Source organism: Rhamphochromis longiceps, linkage group LG3, assembly GCF_057381845.1.
Source record: "Rhamphochromis longiceps isolate RC_006_pf linkage group LG3, R_longiceps_female_GT1.1, whole genome shotgun sequence".
Lineage (NCBI taxonomy): Eukaryota > Metazoa > Chordata > Actinopteri > Cichliformes > Cichlidae > Rhamphochromis > Rhamphochromis longiceps.
In genome coordinates this window covers 33,379,968-33,401,584 of record NC_140559.1, presented here as the reverse complement: position 1 = coordinate 33,401,584, position 21,617 = coordinate 33,379,968, and the positions used below count along the sequence as shown (strand labels likewise).

Below are 21,617 nucleotides of genomic sequence, written 5' to 3'. Positions count from 1 at the left end.
CTGTTTTCAATGTCCTTACTGTTGGCTGCATAACATCCAGGACTTTATATTTGGATGTTATTTTGTGGACTTGGAGAAGACATTCAACTGCATCCCTCAGTGAATCCTATGGGGCTTAATAGTTGATTGCACAGTATTTAGGTTTCATGTTATGTGCCATTTGGTCCATGTAAAAATACAGGGCTTCACATTGCCACCAATAAGTTACTCATACTGGGCTCATAACGTCTATGGACAAAATTTCAGGCACAGCTAAAGATCAGAGAACATCCTAAAGATCACGTCTGCTTCCTGCAGATGATGTGGTCGGCATGGCTTCATCAAGCAACGACTTCCAATTTGCACCAGGATGGCTTGACTGGGATGGGAATGAGCATCTGCAAGTCTGAGGCCACAGCTGTCAGCCAGAAAAGGGTGAAGTGCTGGTTCAGGGTTGAAGATCCAAGTATCTAGGTGTCTCGTTAATGAGTTGGGGAAAGTGGTTAGATGGACCTACAGTGATGTGCTGGAAAAGAGCCAGTTGAGCTGGACTGGACCAACTGAGACGCTTCCTTGGTGAGGGTTTTTGGGTAGTGTGCAAAACTGACGACACACTCTGGAAAAATCAACAGAAAGCATCTTTTGGCTGCATACCTTTGTACCACCCCAGAAGTAGGAGGTTTAGATATCTCTTTTAAATGCTGCTGCTCCCTACTCGCATAGACCCAGACACACAGTAGGACATGAATAAAGGGGCAGTATAAACGTATTTGTTAATTTATGCCCCTATAAACCTGTTTACGCACTTTAGTAGTATCCAATTCATTTCTGTGAAACCTTACTCTTTCACACAATCACCTCTTAATCTAGGAGGTCATACCACCCAGCATCATAGGTTCATAGCATCTGATCTGCTTAGGAGGCCCCACACTGGGTGTTAACGTGTGTGTGATGGGGTCATGTCCAGGGCTTGTGGGGGTGCAGAAAAAGCCTCTTAGAAATGCTAGAAAACACTTGGTGCATACATGTGTGGGTGCTTAAGGCCTTGTGACCCTCTGGGACTAAATCTGCGTGCAAAATCACCTTAAAGCTAATGTGTGTGTGTCCGTGTGTGAGTGTATTTCTGTGTGTGGTGTGTAGGCTCTCAAATCGGTTTGTCTGCTTAAATGATCAAAACAGCTGATACAAAATCCGATTTCAGGCTTTAAAATTCAGTTGTTTGTTTGTCATTAAAAGCTGAGCGGGTTAATCCCATTTTACTTTTTAAATTAACCCAAAACAGTAGATTCAGAGTGGGAACAACATAGCTGGGATATTAAGCTCTGTCCGCTTTTCTGCTCAGCATGCAGTACAATGCCCCTCTATTTTCTTCAGTTCCTTCTGAAGGCTTTGTATAAACGATAAACGTAGCGAACATGATGCCATCCACACATTTTGGCCGTTACCATCTTGTTTACTTGAAACTGAAAAGTGAGCGTATTTGGACAACAGTGCAGTGCTGCGACTGATTTGAGGTTTGGCTAGTGAGAAACAGAGCAAACACTGGACCCGCTGCTTCTACAGCCCTGTCCAGTTACCCTCGAGTAACTGCCCGTCTCCTGGCATCTCCTCTGCACTCTTGAGACTGTGCAGGGAGACACAGCACACCTTCTTACAACATCACGTAAAGTACTAGAGAAGCTGAATATCTGTGCAACCTGAATGGGCTTCAGGCGAACTCGTGCTACTAGTAGTGAAAAAGCCGCTAACAATAAGGAAAGTTGGAGGGGAAAATGGAAAGAGCAATGATGTGTGGCCACCATCTGCAAACCATTGTCTTTTTTGGAAGGATGTCCTGTCGTCGCCTTTCCAGTCACTGCTGTCACTTTTATTTGCACCAAAGCAACTAAAATGGATTCACAATGGCTTCTGCTTCCTAGTGTGGGACTGGTATGCCTGAACTTTAACCCTACTTAGTGTAGGTTTCACTGTCATGATCAAGCATTCCTTTCATTTTCTTTGAACAGTATAATTATTTCTTTCCACTTTAGAAACACTTTAAAATGTGGAAAATTGCGCTGTGATATCCTGACCTGAAGTGTAATGTCATTAAAGTTGGGCAGCAGCATCACCAGCCTGAGTCTGTATATAATCGAGTGGTCCTGACCCAACCAGCTCCGCTAAGCTTATTATAAGCTTAGCGGAGCCCATGTTAACGACCTAACCTGTAACAAGCTGATCCTTTAACGAAGTAAAGCAGATTGTGCTGCCCTGTGATGCGTCATGCTAACACGAAGCGAGACGGACAAATGAACACAACGGCACACTCAGAGTAAATACAACACGTGTGAAAGACAGTGCTACTAAACCTCCTTTTTGTAATTTAGAAACATTTCACATTAATCTCACAGGGGGGGGCGCTGTGAGGCTGTTTTATGATGACCTTAGGACGACCTCATGTCTTGGGCACAGGAAACGATATTCCTCTCTTCCTAGTGAGATCGATTCTCGTAATGGTGGCCAAATTCATAGCAGAGCCCTAAACGAGTTCAGTTTCATGATCATTAATATGCAAATTGTTGTCACAAATCGATCTGTGGCCATGACTACTGTTCACAGAGAGTTGGGGACGGCTGCAAGCACAACACTGGAAGACGGTGAAAGATGCTGTCTTAAGGCCTCTCTGTGTTGTACCGTCTGATTAGCAGGCGGTTGTTTCATCTCTCTGATAAACACTTTAATGACCCACATATTGTGAACACTACAACATCCACCATACCTGCTGCTAAACCGAAGCACGCTGTATACACTTAGGATGTCAACTTAGTTCATTCTGGCCAACAACACCCGGACCTGCCAGAATCCCCAAGTTTTGTACATTTGTTTCTGTAGCAATTTGAGATTCATCTTTAAAAACTTTTTAAGAAAGCTTATCAATTTTACTCCTCACTTTCATTTTAAAACATTACATTCTCGTCTTCTTTTACTTAAATTCATTTTAAGTTATAATTTAATCGCTGTCTGCTGTAGGACAGCACGATAATCGTTGTTTGCACAGTTTCATCACAGAAAGAAGGTCCTGGGTGCCTGAGTGGGTTGTCTCGTGGTACTCTGGTTTCCTCCCACAGTACAAAGACATGCAGTTAGTGAGATTAGGTTCACTGGTGAATCTAAAATGTAATCTTATGTGTGGAATGTGAGTGTGAATGACTGTACGTCTCCCTGTGTTGCGACAGACTGGCAACCTGTCAGGGTGTACTGATCTCGCCCTGTGGCAGCTGGGCTGCAGCCCCACAACCCTGACCTGGATAAACTGGATGGAAAATGGATGGATGGAGCACTGTTATAGTTATTTAGTTCTTTATATTTGCAGGTGAGATTTGCAGATTTCCTTAGTTGTGCTGAATGGCTCGATTCTCTGTTCTGGTGTTCCAATGCTGTAAAGTCTATAGTGTGTGTGTGTGTGTGTGTGTGTGTGTGTGTGTGTGTGTGTGTGTGTGTGTGTGTGTGTGTGTATTCATGTGTTTACTAACAGGCAGATTGGTGAAGACACTGAAGGTGCTCTTAAGAAAAGCAATCAGGTCAATCAGGTAGTCGCTGGCAGCCAGATTCTCGCCTCCGGGCACCGCAGCCATCCAGTCGTAATCAGCCAGCTGCAGGAACTGGTCAATCTTTGCATTCAGGCTGGTGTAGATCTCCGCCTCTGCAGCATGACGAGCATCCTGCGAGAGAAGATTGTAACCAACAGAGAATTTTAAAAAAGGAAAAGAAAAAAAGGAAAAGTATCATAGAATTTACAAACTGGAGACACGTGCGTGCCTTCATGTTGCAGACAGACAATGCATGGCACGATAAACAAACTGTGTGGAAAGGAGGAAAAAGAAAGGAAGAATGGGGGAATAAAGAAAAAGTAAAACAGCTGGGGAGAAAAGAGGAGACAGAGGAAGAAAGAGCAGCCTTACCTTAAAGGTGGAGGTGCCGTACAGCTTGGTAGCATTTACTGTGTCAGGAGGAACATTGGTTATGTTTGATATGAACTCCTCCAGGAAGTGGCAGCTCTGCTCCAGGTGAGTGGTGTTAATGATCACCTGCACCAACTACACAAACAGGACAGACATGTAGCCGGTCATCTTTGGATTCTTTCTCCTTTTGTTGTGTAGTTCTTTTTCCTCACATTTTTTCACAATGTGTCATCTTTTGCAAGTGGAACATATTGAACAGTTCGACTTTTTTTTTCCAGCATGTGGGCAATTTTTCGATGAAATGGGCCGAGAGCTCGCCAAAAAGCCAAATATCAAACATACCACCGAATTTAAAAGTATAATGTCTCCTGTGGACCGTGTGGGATACGTTTGCCACGTTTACTGATATTTCTTAGGTTAAAAAGTACAAACGGTTACTTGATTTTTGGCTTTAATCGTGAATTTTTATGCGTTAATCGAATCCAAACTGCAATACGTGCAATGACAGGAGCAAACGGGTGTGCAAATGCATTCACATTCTGCAACAATCAGTCTAGTGACTTCCTCATAAGCCTTAATTTGAACAACAAATAGAGCTTTGTGATTCTTAGATGAACTTGTTTAATAAAGGATGCAGACATGCTGAATTTTCCATAACACGTCGTCTTATCATTACATCCTGTCCCCGTGAATTAATGATGTTTGTGCTCTAGTGTAGCCGCTGAGCATGAAAATAAACAGCAACGGAAAGTGGAAAATATTAAATCATCACTTCACATCACATTCTGCAGCGATGGGACAACAATAACAGTGGGCCGAAAAGAGGAAATGTCTGTTTTTGGGAAAGTAAATGAGCTGGAAATGCTGAGAATCGCCATTCTGAGTAAGAGAACTACTCTGAAGTTGTGCAAGCGACTTTAGAGTAACACGTTCACTCTGAGAAGGTTATTACAAGTGTCAGGGGTGACAAAAGTTGCACTTGCCAAAGAAAACAACATAATAAAAGATAGAATCAAAAACATAAGACTTCACTTGTTTACTGGCTCACATCACTGCAAAAATCCCCCATTCAGAGGCCATTATTGTAACACAAGTCTAATGAGCATTTGTTCAGTAGAGCTCTGTCTCCATCTCTTCATAATTTCACTGTCATTACTGGCAATGTTATTTGTTCTCTCGACTAGAGCAGCTTTGCATGAGTCCCAGCTCAGAATAATCCTTGTTTATCTTATAGTGGGTCTTGGTGCAGCTCCTCTGTTCATCCTCTGACACAAGCTGCTTTAGTTCCTCTTACTTTGCAAACAGCAGGGTGGGCCCCACTGCTGGGACCGAAACTATGTTCAGTGAATAGGGTTTTTCGACCCCACTGCACATGCTTCTGACTGCAACTCAACGTCATCCCTGTTTTTGTTGTTAGATACAGAAATAAAAGACAGAAATTGTTGAGGATGAAGTAAGAATTTTTTTTTAAGTTGTTAAAAGTTTCTTACTATGTGAAAGCCTGCTAGGAGTATTACTTGAAGCTCTGTTCTGAACCTCATAGAACAAAATAACTGGGTGTGCATCAGAAGTTCGTGAGGGTCACCTCTACCTGTGCAGCTGCCCTTCAAAAAAAAACCCAGAAACTACTGTAATGGTCGTTTTGTTTCTTCTAATTGGCTGCCGGCTCCAAACAGAAGGTATAAACAGCAGGTGGGTGGGGCTTCTGTGCTCACAGTCAGAGTGCCTGAGAAGACCATATAAGGGATATCCACCTCACCAGTGGTTTATTGGGGGGGAAAAATAGACATATATCTGTATCCACCCATTTAACACTCTCTCTCTGTCCTTATTTAATACAGCGAGTTTAATTTGTCAGTTATAATCCCATTAGAGTAATCTCAGTTTGCCTCTTTTTCCTCTCACCCCTTAAGCTAGTCGCAGCAGACGGCGACTTCCCACTGTTGCCTAGTGTCCCCTCGTAGGAGGTCATCTGATTGTTGGAGATTCTTTCTAATATTGCACAGTCTTTACTCTACAATAAAAAGTGCTGTGAGGCAAATGTTGTTGTGATTTGACACTATATAAATAAACGTATTCTCTTGTTTGTCAAATTCAGGTAAAAAACAAAACAAAAACAAAAAACAAGCTGGAAAGCGTCAAAATGCTCAACTTATGTCAACTTTAATTCTACGTCTATGGTTTTTGGTCAGACGAAAATATTAAATCCAAAGTAGGAGAACAGAAACTCCCCACATCTTCCTCAGTTCAGAAAAATGTCTGACCTTTTGGAGTGACCATTGTGGTTTTATCTGTCCACTTTTTTGGAAAAATACACACACACACACACACACATTACCTCTGCCAGTCCGACATTCTTCTTCTTAATGGCGTACTGCAGACAGTGGCTAAGAGTTCTGGTCAACAGCAGATTTGTCGACTTGCGGATCATATCGTCCACCTCTGTGGAGCTGAGAAAAACACATACATAATAAATACATAAGCGAAGAGAACGGGAGAGTCTGTGACTGTGCAGAAGCGATTTCTTCCATTTCTTGCAGAGAGCTGCTACGCCCGAAAGCCAGTACAAACAGTTTAAGTGAATTTCTCTGTCTGCGACTCTCTCCATTTGGGAAAAAGTCTAAATGTCAGCCAACTCTAACAAGTACATTACCATGTTATGAGCTGTCAGGCTCATTAAAACTCTAACGCCATCCTAAATGCCCTGATAAGACTTCAGCTTTAAACTTGCCAACCAAAAACTGGTCATTTAGGACTCATGATCCTAAATGTATGACCACAGAATATCAAAGAAATCAAACTTCTTCCTCCAAATTCTTAAAATTCTTAAAGCTTTAATAGTTGTAAAATTACCAGCTGTGCTCAGCCAGCGGACTTAACTCTGAAATGAGCTCAAATTTCCTATTAAAACAAATGTTTGATGGCAGAAAAATCAGACCCACTTAAAGAATCTCCGACACGCTATCAGCTTTGTTATGTTTGAAATGCGGGTGATGTTTGGTGAAGAAACCCAGACAATTTTCTGCACAATTTTGGGGGTCCAGTAAAGTTTTTTATGGCAGGGTGTCTCTTTCTCTGGCCTCCTGTTTAATAACAACACGTTCCTGGAAACAACTACACAAAAAGTCGTGTGACTTCGGGCTCTGTGTGATAGGCAAAAGGTTGCGTGTACAGACAGAAGAGAGGTCGTAACCCATGAGAGACCAGAGGTAAAGCACACAGTATTAGAAGATGATGCACGCTCTTGCAGGAAAAGGTCAGGGGAGGTCAAAACGAGTCGCACAGGCAGAGATAATCACTGTGAATGAAAGCAATCGCTTTCTCCCGCTGAGGGATGATGAACAATCTGTGTTTGTGTGTGTGTTTTATTTTCTGTGTTTGAATCCAGAGCCCTGTGGGCAACAAATACATTCCAACTGAATCAGTAAATTGTCTGTGCCTGGAATTCAACACACATGCACACTGAGTTGCCTGAGGGAGAGCGAAAGCTGGAATTCAAACTCACTGCTTTTCCAAAAAAGCAGAGGAATCCTAAAAACGTTCCGACAAATCGGAGCAAAGGTTGCGGGGGGTGGTGGAGGAAGACAGAAAAAAAATTCCTGGAGCGGCAGAAGTGCCGAGTGGACAGAAATGGTGGAGAGTGGCAAAAAGTCAATGTATGCTGGTGAACTCACCGAAACGCGCGCATACATATACAAATATAGACACACCGCAGAGCTGGGTTTGAGTTTCATTGTATTTATGCTGCCATCAGTCACAATAAATGCACGGCGATCTGCGCTGTCAAAGGGAAGCCAGAAGCCTTCAGATGAGGCGTGTTTACAGCACGCCCAGGAGGTATTTTCTAAAAATACACAGGCAGCAGCATCAGCGATGACAACAACGAAAAAAATGAACGCAGTCAGCAGTGAAAACAGCGACGGGCTGAATACACACAAAACACTGTGGACGTTCAAACGTGTGGCAGTAAGTAACTGCGCCACGTAGCACTCGCTACATTTAATAAAAGAATCAACTGTGGTAACCGATTTGCCAGCCAAGTAAACTCTGCTCTCCCTCTGTGTGTGTGTGTGTGTGTGTGTGTGTGTGTGTGTGTGTGTGTGTGTGTGTGTGTGTGTGTGTGTGTGTGTGTAACCGCCACCAGCGTGCGTCTCGCGAACTACGATGGCAAACTAAAAGCATTCCAGTCGTGCTTGATTCTCGCGCTTCACTGGCTCCCCAGCACAGCTCTCTGGATCATCCGTCACTGAATCAGCAGATTTCATACCACATTACGTCCCAGCAGCTCGCAAAGCAACCGAAAATGATGCTGAGGAACAGAAAAGCTGCTATGATGTCACCGAGAGCAAAAATCAGAAGTGTTTCAGTCAGTGTGATTGTGAACTGCGGCTCAGCACACAACAGATATGAAAGTCTGATGAGCTTCTCTGCGTATTAAAAGTTGCAACTGTCTGCTCAGGGAGTTGCAACCTTTTTGACATCCAGTCTTGCATTTACAGCAAAAAAGAAAAAGCATTTCCTAATCTTTTCATGCAGCACTTATATATTGATGAGGTATTCTGGTTCATAAATAGAGGGTGTCTATCTGCAGAGGTGCAGGTGCGTTTGACACATAAGGTTTTATGCTCTGTATATCGATCCGTCCATTCAGCAGGCACTGCAGGGGTTTGGTGCCTTGTGCACTAGGCACATGGCCCTGGCAGGCAGAACAGTAGTTGCCAAGAATTTGAAAATAACTACCTTGCTTATATTTTGTATTTATATTCTATACTTTATCTACTGGTGCACATACCTGCCCAGAGATTGCACATATAAATTATTAGTACAACAAACAAAAGAATGAATGACGAGACAAACGATTATTAAAGGTCGTGAACTGACTCTACAATATATATAAAGAATGTGCTAACTTTAGATTCTGCCTACAACTCCTTTAAATCAGTCTCATGCTGAGATTTAGGCCAAAAACTACTCATAACTAAATCCTAGTTGGGTTACTAACATTGTAACATAAAAAATGTGACGTATAAAGTTCCACAGAGAGGCTTAAGTTAAGTATTTTAAATACAATATTGATTAAGTAATTAGTAATTAATTACTTTTTAAAGTAACTGACTCAACACTGTCGTCAGATAGCCTGCAGATTTACATTTGCGATTAACTGTGAATGTCAGAAGACTACAATCTTCAAGCTGTTACAAGCTATAATTGGCTTTTATCTGTAGGTGGGGGAGTATTAATTACTCAATAAGTAAATTAACTAAATACTTCTTAAAATCCCTATAAACCTTGAGTGGACAAACAATAGAAATTAAACTCTTTAAATAATAAATACATTTTTTTTACAGTACGCAGCGGTAGCATCTCTTCCACAACGTAGCCTGCAATCATTTTTTAAGCTCACCTTCAGACGCTTTCTGTGCTGCTGAAGTAAAACCAGGTTTTGCTGCTTAGCAGGAGTTGCCGCGGTGTTATCCATGGATGATGAACAAGGATCACTCTGAAGTGTTCGTCTATGCTCTCGTGTCAGGCGCTTCAGTAGATTACTCCTGCTACTAACAGCAGCTGATAGTTTTTACATATAACTGTAATGTTCTTGTCTGCTTGTTTCAGAAAAGTGAAGAGACGGGAATATGTCTATTTCATAAAACAGCCACTCGCTTCAGCCGAGTCCGACATCTTCCGCTTTAGAATACGACTATGCAGCAAACTGGCGCGAAATGACGCGCACCTGCACTACAGCGACGTTAAAGCGGCAGAGTTTACTTTTACCTTTAGAAGACAAATTATTGAAATTAAATAATGATATTCAGCGAGTTTAATTATTTTACAATGTAACGCAAATACATTGTAAGTAACTCTAATTAAAATACCTAAAAATGAACAGTAATCAGTTACTCTACTTTTTCAGTGGAAAAGTAATTTAATTACAGTAACGCGTTACTTAATAATGTGTTACACCCAACACTGTCTGACGATATATTACAACTGCTTTCTTTATCATTTCTTTAATGTAACAAACAAGATGGATCTTTTCCATGCTGAAATGCTATCTGGCGATTCATCACTAGGAATTACGTCTAGCGTCACTTAGATCAATTTGATTCATTTCTTCTTGCAGGCCTCTACAATTCAGAACGCTTTCCATATAACACCTCTAATTGTTCTCTAATGCCGTGTTACTTCCCACGATGCATTTCACGGACTTGGTGCAGGTCTATCCAATTGCATCCAGAAACATTGTGTACATTGTCTACATCTCTTGTTAACACCCCCTGGAAATCAAAAATGGGTTGAGGCAATCCAGAGTATTTGCATTCACACATTTGTCATGGTAAACTTCCAACTGACCGATGTCAAAGAACTACTCAGCTCTCCCAGTCTCAAACATAAGCATGTGCTCATGCCTGTTGTTATCGTGCCAGCACTGCTCTGGAAATATTACCACTCTGACGTCCACAGCGGCTTGAAGTGTTTGCAATCAAATACCTGCCTGTGAACAAGACTGACATCTGCAGCTTAATTTTGAATCACTTGATTGTATTTGTGGGGAAAATGTGGCCAATAAGTGTCGACATTTTCATCTACAATCGCCTCTGTTTTCTTTCCAGTCTTTACCTCAAATAGGCTGGCTGAGCATGCATGCCGTTTCTCAGCAACACACTCGTTCATATTCACAGTTTGACAGATTCACACCCACAGTCTTCTTCCACTGGACCGGCTCATGGGCATCTGTGTGGCAGCAGATTCATTTTCACCTTCCAGACTGTTCTCCAACTGGTTCATCATGAGCTCCACCATCCTCTGGCTAACAGCTCCCGCTGATCTACCTCTAGGCTACAGGTTGATGTCTTTCGCACATATTTTCATGCCAACATCACCTCATCTTCTTCTCCTCCAAAAACGTCACAAACTTGCACAGCCTTCATCACTCAGGCTCCTGCCAGTCCAACACTCAGGTCTTCGTCAGGCCTATAATTATGTCTTAGTTGTCTGCTTTAGCTACCTTGGCACGATAGACTATACAATCATTTCCAAACTGAATATAAATAATAGAATTTCTGAGGTAGTACTGCAATAGTTCAAACAACAGCCTCCTATACACTTAGAGATGGCACGATACCACTTTTTTATGTCCGATACCGATATCATAAATTTGGATATCTGCCGATACCGATATGAATCCGATATAGTGTTTTTTAATCAACAAAACTGTTTTTTAAATATCTTGCTGCATTTTGTATAAGTTCATACTCAAGTTTAAAACAACAACTACACTAAAGCTATTCTGTTATACCTGTATGCAAAAAAAAAATTTCATAGTTCAGCAATACTGATCAATCTAATAAACTTAAACCTACACCATCCTCCCTATTCTGGTATTTTAAAGAGTACTTAGCGTAAATATTAAGCAACCTAACTAATAGGGTTCCAACTCCCAGCAACAACAAAGATAAATAAATAAAAAATAGGGAACCACCCCTCACGCTCCACCTCATGATGCTTAATCGACATAATCAACCTTAATTTGATGCAGTGTGAAAAAAATGCAGAGAAATCAATTATTTTTCAAGAAATATTAAATAGATTCAACATCTTTCTTCAACAAAATTGCAGACTGCACAGATGGTACCTTCCCAAAGTAAAAAGTACTATAGCTTACTAGGGTATATATATATTAGACTTAATAGTCACTATATACAGTAATGGACTTCTACTCATTTTGCATCAAATTAAAACTTTGGGTGTCAGATAATTATTTATTAAAAGCTAGACATTTTAAATGAGAATAAGAAAGAAAAGTATGTCTTTGTGCCCCCTTTTCCCTGTTAATGCCCTATCGGCCCCCCTGGCTAAACTTTGCTAGATCCACCCCTGCACAGTTACCAGCCGTCAGCTACGTAGAAAAAGATCCTGGTGTAGAAAGTAATATTAAATAAATTCTAACAACAGCTGATCAAGCTTAAACGTTCTGCTGTTGTTCAGCCGCTGGTTTCCTCTTTCTGGTGCAAAGTGGGCCAAAAGCAAACAAGAGAGACGGACTCGCGACAGAAAAGCCGATCAGCTGATCATTTAAGCAGTTTCATGATTGAAGTAGCAGCAGGAGAGGCAGTCGCTTGTTAAGCTTAACACAGGAATGCTTTACAAACATTCAGAGATGGACTTACACACTTGCTGTACTTCTCTCGGGAATAACTTTGTCGGAGATAAAATGCCGGGTTGCTAGCGAAGCTCCACATGCTATCCAGACCACCCACAGGTCCCGCATGCCACAGCCGCTCTATCACGTGATGCATACTGCTCCGACGTGCTAACGTTCTGAGGTGAGTTACGGCGTGTTGCAAGTTTTGTGAGGTGTTTTCGTGATATTTAATGGATCGGATTACATTTTTTATTTTTCTCCGATATCCGATCCAGTAATTTAGGTCAGTATCGGACCGATACCGATACGTAATATCGGATCGGTCCATCTCTAATACACGTATCATCCAAGGGTCCGACATGTTCAATCCAAAGTGTTTTTTGAGTTTGACAGACATCCAGACAAAAAAAAAAAAAAAAAGCCTCTTTGCACCTGATATTACCTGAACAGGCATAATGAACTCATATCGAATAGTGAACGAGAAGAACTTTGGATAAACTGATAAATGGGATTATTAATAACTTGCAGAACTACACCTAAAAGTACAGCTGCTCCAAATAAATTAGTTCTTAGAGCTTATCATACTTATCTTTGAACACGAATATAATTGTCTTGTGCATGCAAGTCCACTGATACGTGAAAAAATACAGAGTAATGCCAGAGAAAGTGCTTTCCAACTTAAGATCTCTTAAACACAGACAACAGCTGGGAAGACAGAAAGTAACAAAAAAAGAATAGTGACAGAGCTAAGACCATCATTTTTTTTTTAATGAATGCTGCAGTGAACAGATGCTGCAGATGTGGGATGGAAGATATGACGAACTGGGGAGAAGGTGATGCAAGAGCTTGAAAATCAGCACCAGTACGACGTCAGTCTGTATTTGAGTTATTGGAAAGGCAGGTTTGTCTTTTACTAAATGCTTTGATAACGCAGATTGAGTAGTTACGATTTACTAGTTAGTTCTAAAGTCAACAGTGCTAGAAAACTCTGCAAAATACTGGCAACAGCAACTAGGACTCCTCACCCTCCTACCAGATGGTATCCTAAGTGACTTCCTTCTCGAGTAATTGCATACACAAGATTTTCAAATGACAAGTGAACTGACCTTAAGGTCAAGGTCACTGAGATTCAAACAGAGATTTTTAGTAGATATCAATTTGAAACCACCGATATATTTCCACACCTAACACACCGATAAGTTTGACCATATCAGCCAGGGCTTATAGAGAGCTGACTGGTCCATAACAGCTGTGGCTTTCGAACAGTAGGCAACATATTTTCCATCTTGGGGAATCATCAAGATTTGTTTTTGGCAAATGTGAGATGAACCTTTGTATTATTTTGGTTTGACAGTGGGGTTGTCCTTGAAACTCTTCCATGGATGCCATTTTTGCTTAACTATTTCAATGTACTAATGTGCACTGTTTTTTTGTTTTCTTTTACAATGTCCTGGATAAGTCGTCAATGTTTTCTTGGAGTAATTTTCGAAGCCCATTCACTCCTGGGAAGGTTCACAACTGTTCAACTATATCTATATATATATATATCTATCTATCTATATATCTATATTCAGGGGTAAATACTTTTTCACAGCACATGAACATGTTTGAATTCCTGGAATGCATAGATTTTTGAACTAGTAGGTAATGGTTCCCATGCAAGTCAAATAAGTATGTCGTGACCTCAATTTGTTAGTCAGAACAGTCAGTATAGCTCAGTTGTCACCTCCAGGTTTTATAAAACATGAAAAAAAATGATGGTGATTGGCAAAATGTTCAAATTGTAGCTTAAAAGAGGTAGTTTCCATAATAGTGAGTAACATCACAGTGGGTAGATCCAGTTTTTATTTAAAGTCTATTGTGCGGAAATGCAGAGCTATTGGGTAAATGTTTCGATATTTGAACTTGGACCAAAGTGGTGGCTTTATCAACCCCAAGGCTAAAAATGTCATCCTTATAGCTACTATGGCAGCTTGCCTGAAACACACAAGTCTAGAACAACAGGAGAAGACAAGCACACATGGAGGCACTAAAGTACACTTGCGCATATGCATGCAAGTGTACCCACTTTCCACCAAATTATAAAAGTGAACAGAGGTTACGGTCAGAGGTCGGAGTGTGGGGGGTGCTTGGGATCAGTGACCAAAGTCCTGCACCATCATCCCGTCTGCTTCCGGATCTGTGTATCCATGTATATGTCTGTTTGAAACAGGCAGGAAGGCATGCCACTGCAGTAACCAGATAGCAGGGTGTGCATGGCCATAAAAAAAAAAATCCAGCCAGGTCAAACAGTGGAGTCATTACTCTGATTGAGAAGAGCAATTAGTGCTGTCTGGTCAGCAAGAGACCAGAAAGAAACTTTTACTTGAAAAACATCTGTCGGGAACATTTTGACAGGTTCAGACACAAGAGTCCAGACGCGCACACAGAATCGTTTCCACTGTCCAATAAATCTGACCAAAGCAGACTGTATTTGTAGGAATGAGTCCTCAACAAATACAGAAGACTACTACTTCTACTATTTGTGCTCCAGTGAATTCTGCTCATGCTTTCAATTTTTAGCATTTCAGAGAGTTCATATGCTCTAGAAAGTGCCAGAGACACAGGCTTCTTCAGATTGATTCATTTTCACACAGATCTGTGGCAAAGATGGTGACTAAACTGTCTCTAACACAAACACACAACTGTTCTGCTTTTCTAAACCGATGACTTTAATTAGATGCCTTGGACTTTCTTTTTTCTTTTTCCCCATCCCCAATCATCCCTGCTCCTGCCGCCGTCTCCTTTTTCCCCCGGTCACGGATCAATGGCACCTCCCCAATTCCCAGCCTCCAGGGAGAATCAACTGATGCACACATACGCACAAGGAGCCACTAAACATTCGTAGAGCTTCGTCTACAGAAGCGGACAAGAGCACAAAAATATTAAAGCTATATGACTCAGAGTTACAGGTACAAGTAAAAAATGTTATTCATTTGGAACGCACAACGCAAATCTGAACATGACTCTAATAATGTGTTTCAAACTGAAGGACCCAGAGTCCGTGCTATTCTGGAAGTGAATGTTCAGTTCTTTGTTCTGCTTTTTCAAGCTCAAAGTGAGGATCTTTAGCTTTTACATTAAGCGGGAAATTTGTTGTGTGTGTGTGTGTTTGTGTGTGCTTGTGTGTGTGCGTCTGGCTGAGGCCCAGGCCTGCTGAATCCCTCTGGACAGCGGAAGTTGTTTCCTGATTGCTCATCTTCTCAGTAGAAAAGTAGCTGCATTGTTTTACTTAATTCTTCCATCAACCATAACCCACACACACGCTTACCATTTAACCTTTTCAGAACAGAAGCTGCATTTGATTGCAGAGTTGTGTGTGTGTGTGTGTGTGTGTGTGTGTGTGTGTGTGTGTGTGTGTGTGCGTGCGTGCGTGTGTGCGCATGCTGTATCCCACTTGAGCCAGATCTAATGAGACAAAAACCCCTGGTCAGAATGGAAAGAACCAATCAACCAAACGGCGTCTGCTGTCTGCTGAGTGTGTGCGCGTGTCAGTGAGAATGAATGGGAGAAGGTGTGCAGGCATTGAAGTTTGTGGTCAATCTGAATCGTTTGAGCTGCAACAATTGATCCTGACCTGGTGAAAATATTTGCCTGAATAAAAAAAAAATATGAATATGAATAATTGCTCACACAAAAGCCCATTTCAATGACTTTTGAACAATTTTTTATAAGTACCACAGACTAAAGATAGTTACCCAACGAAATGGTAGAGACTGATGAGTCCGCATCAGTGTGCAGTCATTGCAAATGCAGATTTTGTTATTACTAAAGACAGCTAATACAATCAGCTCTCATCTAAATCTTTTATTGTAAATGATTTTTGTGAGGTGATGAGAGACGACATTTTGTAGGTGAAGTGATGAGTTTCTGGACATTTATGCTTCAGCAGGAAATTTGCACAGTAGCTACGCTGTCACCACGATCTCCCCTGAAACACTGGGCTATAAGCTGCATCTTCATAGAAATGTAACTACAACTTGGGTCGACGCAGCTCCCAACAATCCCGACTACTTTTTCCCCAGAGTTTTGGAATTTTTCAGTCAGAGAATAACAATCATCTCCTCAACATGAGGATAAGAATCATAGCATCAATATAAGGACTAACAAAATTCCTGGGGTGAGATTTTTGAAACGATCAGAACAGACGTGAGTGAATGTAAAAAGAAGTGGAAAACCTAAATGTGATTGCCCCCAGGGAACAAAATAAACCACAGCAAAGAGCAATGGGGGGGGGGGGGGGGGGGGGGGGGGGGGGGTGTCCTAGCATTCTGTTTGTTTCTATTCGTCTCAAGTCTGAATCAAGCTCAAATGAGACCTTAGCGACTGAACAGCTTCCGTCTATTTTTCCATATATCTTTTGAGCTTCTCTTACAGAGTGAATAATGTGGGGAGTAAACTATTTAAATGAATCATAAAGACATAATTTGATAAGACAAATTCTTCTTCTTTTGTGCTACCAGGAATGTATAACTATTTGGAATGATGTGGGAGATGATCAGAGCGTAACTAGTGGATATGAAAATGCTGTGAGCCTGAGGTTTAACACAGACACCTGCATATTTATCTATTTCATTTGTATTTCCTTTCCTTTTGGGAAGCTTCATTATAGCATCAGATCTATTAGACAATACTGTGCGCAAAAGTCTTGAACAACACCTCATTTCTTTATTTTGTGCCAAACAGGGGAAAACGGCTGCACTATGCCAAATTACACAAGAACATTAGTGGCAACAGGTCTTACAGAGGGATGAATTCAAACTTGGGTCAACATTATTGAAGCAATGTGGGATCATCTTGACAGCTCAGTAGGTAGAGTGGTTGCCCCATGATCGGAAGGTCGGGGGTTCGATTCCCCTTAACAGCTACCCTGAGGTACCCCTGAGCAAGGTACCGTCCCTACACACTGCTCCCCGGGCGCCCAATGGCTGCCCACTGCTTCACTAAGTGAATGGGTTAAATGCAGAGAGCAATTTCCCCACGGGGCTCAATAAAGTACAATAAAGTAAAGTACACAAAGAACAGACCAAAAGTCAGCCAACATCCAAAGAAGAACTTTGAATATCCTTCAAGTAGTCTGGAGAAATACTTAAAGACATCACAAGAAAGCTAAGAGAGTTCAGGCTTTATTGAAGAATAAAAGGTGGCCGTACTAAATATTGACTTTCAAGCTCTTCTCAAATATATACAATTGAGACGTGCGCAAGACTTTTGCACAGTAATGTACATTTAAATGTGTACCAACACAGATTTATTGAAGTGACTCATATCTGGAGCTACAATCCTTTCTGAATCTTGTAAACCACGACTGTCACTGAATGCGTTTCACTGTTTGCTGCCCACAGAAAAATCAGATTCAAGGTGAACAGAACAAATCTATTCACCTTCAGCTGGCTGTCCTTAATCAGTGTTTCCATGCTGCTTATAGAAGCATCTGTAAAATCAAAAGCACTAAACTCTGACACCAGGACTGTCAGTGGCAGAGGAGTGTATGCATGCAGCGCATGTACCTGAGATGAAGGTCCTCAGAGTATTTCAGACAAGCGTAGATGAACTCTTTTAGCTGGCAGTAGACTTTTGGCACAAACTCTGAGAAGGGAAGCTTCTTTGGGAAGGGAAGCTGGAGGAAATGGGGCGAAAAATAAGAGATTAAGTGAGATTTTACTCAAACTTTAATTCACATACTGCACAAAAGCTAACTTGAGCAAGTTCAAGCATAGAGGTAGTTTTTTCTTGAGAGTTCCTAAAGCGAAGAAGCTTTTGCATGGAAGAAATTAAACTGACATGACTGCAAGAAGCAACATGCAGCACTTTTCAGGGTATAAAACTCTTTTTGCACACTTTTATATCGTCTATGTTCTCTACCTTTTCCAGTTCGGGGTCTTGAAAGGGACACTGGGAAGTGTATTGTCTGTACTCCTCCTCCGTTGAGACTGGGATTGGACTGTAGTTGTCCTGGTCTATCACCTGCCTGCAGAGGGCAAAGAAACAAATAAATCAAAGGTAAATAACTTCCCATCTTCTCCAAAGAGGTCAACACACACCCACACCCACAGAGGATACATATAAACAATCATCCCATTGGGGGTCGTTTTAATTCTTGAGGTTTTCTTACCACCCTGCCCTCTTTCACCACCCCCGCGTCTTTTTGGCACTCCAGAGTTCGGACGTTCCAGCGTTCCATGGAGAGGCCGTGAACCGGAGCGCGCTCTCTCCCTCTCCCCAACAATACAACACAAAATTCCTGTGGCTTCCACGATGTGTGTGTGTGTGTGTGTGTGAAAGAGAAAGATGGAGGAAGGAGAGAGGGAGTGTGTGTTTGTTTGTCCGTTCTCACTGCTGCAAGTCCCACTGGTGTCATTGGACAAAAGCGGTGCTGAAACAATGGCACGTTTAGCCCGAATACAAACACGCACTCTCACACTCAGAGTTTTGTAGGGGGTAGTACCCATTGAAGGGCAGAGAATGTTCCGGACGTTGGTTTAAAACACTTCCTCCCTCTGGCTGGTTGTAAAACTTCAAAACCAGGACGTTTCCCACAGACATGCGCTGCTGCACAAATATGTGTGTGTGTATGAGCTTCATGACCGTATCGTTAGAGAGGTGAAGGTCAGTGCGGCACACACTGGAGTATTTAGAACCCAGCTACTGAAAAACAGCTATCAGGAGAGCGTGGAAACAAAACGTTCGCTACCTGAAGGTGACATTCCATCTCTTGAGTAAGATTTCTCCGTACTGCTCCCTCATCTCCAGCAGCATGTCAAACAGCTGAGACACAGGGAAACCATAACCCTGCAGAAGGGAAAGAAGAGCAGCTGCATGTGAAACCATGGTAAATGGTCTGGTTCTTATATGGCACTTTTCTGCTCTGAGCACTCAAATGGTTAACACAACTTGCCTCATTCACTCACTCACACCCATTTACACACTATGTTGTTTTAACATAAGTGCTTCTATCTAACGTTCACACACATCCATACCCCGATGCATCGGAGAGCAATTTTGGGGTTAGTATCTTGTCCAAGGATATTTCCACGGAGATTGGAGCAGACAGACGAGCCCAAATATTCATGCCTCCACCACTGTGCTTGACAGCTGGTATGAGGTGTTTATGCTGATATGCTGTGTTTGGGTTTCTCCAGATGTGGCACATGTGGTTTGCTAAGATGCAACTTTGCAAACTTAAGCTGTGCTGTCACGTTCTTTTCAGAGGGAAGTGGCTTTGTTCTGGCAAACCTTCTAAGCAGGCCATACTTGTTTAGTCTTTTTGTAACTGCGCTGTTATGAGCTAACTGAGGCTCGTAAAGTCTAAGCTGCAGCTCTTGGGTTTTTTGCAGTTTCTCTGAGCATTGAGCGATCTGACCTTGGGGTGTTTTTACTGGGACATGTTCCTGGGAAGATTGTGACAGCACATAGCTGGCTAACAGGGCTGCTGTCTGACAAGACTTCGCTCTAGGAGGACTAAGTTGATACAGGTGGATGAGATTAAACACATAATTATTTGATTTTTCAAAACAATATTTTGCATCAAATGTCTGAAATGTCAAAATAAAGACTGATGGAAGGACCAATTAAAATGAGGTTGGAAAACAACATGCCTTCAACATAAGACTGAGAGTGTAGTATAAAGAAAACCCAAGGTATAGTTTCCTCTCTGCTGGAAGAAATACAGAAGAATTCCAAAAAATAATAATAAAATAAAACAGAAACGCCCTCAAACATAAACAATGAGTAGAAATTTAGCCATTCAGCAGCACTTCATCTCTGTACATGAATGACTTTTGGACATCGAACCACACATTCATCATTCCCCGCCTTTAATGTGCCTCACTCTTCTCTGAATGTTTCTCCCATCCGGTTTTCACCCACATCCCCTCTATCTCCCCTTCATCCTCTCATACATCACACTCAATCCATCCAGGCTAGTTCATAAATACAGCCAGAAAATAAATGGATGGAGCGCAAACTGACAGCACATGATTAAGGTCCATTTCTAAAAATGGACGAATTAAGACAGAAAGTCTCTCTCTTTTTTTTTTTTAGAGGCTGGCAGCAGTCTGTTTTGTAAAAACTACAAAACATGCTTTGAACAAGAATCACGGGCCTCTGGGGTCAAATATCTTAGGAGACATGTGCCAAGATAACTGAACAAGAAGTACAAAAACACAACAGCATTTCATATAGCGTGATGCAAAAGGGAACGAGAGGATTTCCTTCCTTTCGAAGTGAAATATTAGGAATTAATCACACACATACCTGCAGAGTATCAGCAAACAGGACAATGAGGTTCTTCAGATCCAGCACCAGGTCAGGGTCGTCACAGTATGACTAAGGAAACAGGAGGGAGGGGTGTGTCTGTGTCATTTCAGACTTTTGTGGAAACATGCATTTCGTATTTAATGAGTGTGTGCGATTCGCCTCACAGAGTGCGTCCTCAGGGCAGCGACTATTTTGGACAGCGCCAACTCCCAGAGCTCCTCTACGTATGCTCTGTTGACCAAACCCTGTGTGGTGTGCAGGACGTGATCCTCCACAACAAAGAAGCTGCAAGCGAGGAGAACAGAGAGACAGATGGAATTACTTAGGCAGTTTGGTAAATATACCTAATCACGCTCCTGCCAAAAGTAAGAGGAGGAGAACAATACCACTCCTGCTGGAGCCAGGACATGGTTAGCTTAGCTTTGCATAAATACTGAGTGCCGGGCTATGTCCAAATCCACCTAGCTCACTGAAGCGCACTAATTTGCATGTTATATTACAGTTCAATATGCACAAAAACCAGGAGGTTAGGTGCCAGAGTGTTTCTACCATTACTATCCAAGAAATAGCTTGGCCTGAAACCTCCAGCGCAACAGCAAATTGTCCTTGTTACACTTCAGATTTTGTACAAATTAAATAAATGAGATATAACTTGAAAAATATTTGAGTAGGAGTCTTTCCTGGATTCAAATTGGATTTGTCTTAGGTGCACTTTCGAAAGGATATACAAACAGATTTAAAGGGACAGTCCACCCATAAATCAGATTCACATATTTGGCAGAATACTGAGCTGCAGTGACATTTATCCTTTAGACTGCTCTGGAGTTGGCTGCCCAGTTTCTGATATATGTGCTGTAGAGAAGTCTGCCTCCTCTTGAATGTTACAGAACTGAATTGTGCTTTCTGTTTAGTCCCCTACACACCACAAAAAACAAAAAAAAACAAACACCTAAAATCTTAGCAGCAATGTCACAAATCAAAGCCAGTGATACAAAACCTTCCGTTGTTCTAATCCCTTTTTTCAGGAGCTACTTTCCTTCTGTTCAACTAGACCTGAAAACCAGTGGAAACATGCAACTGGCAAAACACTGAAGCAGCTAACAGGAGATGCCACTAATGTTTACGTGCCATTTCTTACAGATTTTGTTGCGGCAAATCAAATATGACAGTTAAAAGAAGTTGACTTGTTACTATTGAGAACAACGTCTTTATAAAGAAGACTAAACATGAAACATGTTCAGCCTGGTCAAGATGCT

The 21,617-nt window shown here is 41.7% G+C and overlaps 1 protein-coding gene across 2 annotated transcripts in view; it reads right to left on the bottom strand.

Moving 5' to 3' along the window:
* The window catches only part of exoc6b (exocyst complex component 6B), a 131,949-nt gene that overhangs the window by 55,316 nt on the left and 55,016 nt on the right, over positions 1–21,617 (bottom strand). For both annotated transcript variants that reach the window (XM_085394985.1, XM_085394993.1), the window contains exons 11-18: positions 20,526–20,646; positions 20,359–20,430; positions 18,797–18,894; positions 17,968–18,073; positions 17,613–17,722; positions 6,259–6,370; positions 3,921–4,055; positions 3,492–3,680 (exon numbers count right to left, since the gene is read on the bottom strand). In XM_085394985.1, coding sequence (XP_085251111.1) covers positions 3,492–3,680; positions 3,921–4,055; positions 6,259–6,370; positions 17,613–17,722; positions 17,968–18,073; positions 18,797–18,894; positions 20,359–20,430; positions 20,526–20,646 — 943 coding nt within the window. The remainder of the gene's footprint in view (positions 1–3,491; positions 3,681–3,920; positions 4,056–6,258; positions 6,371–17,612; positions 17,723–17,967; positions 18,074–18,796; positions 18,895–20,358; positions 20,431–20,525; positions 20,647–21,617) is intronic.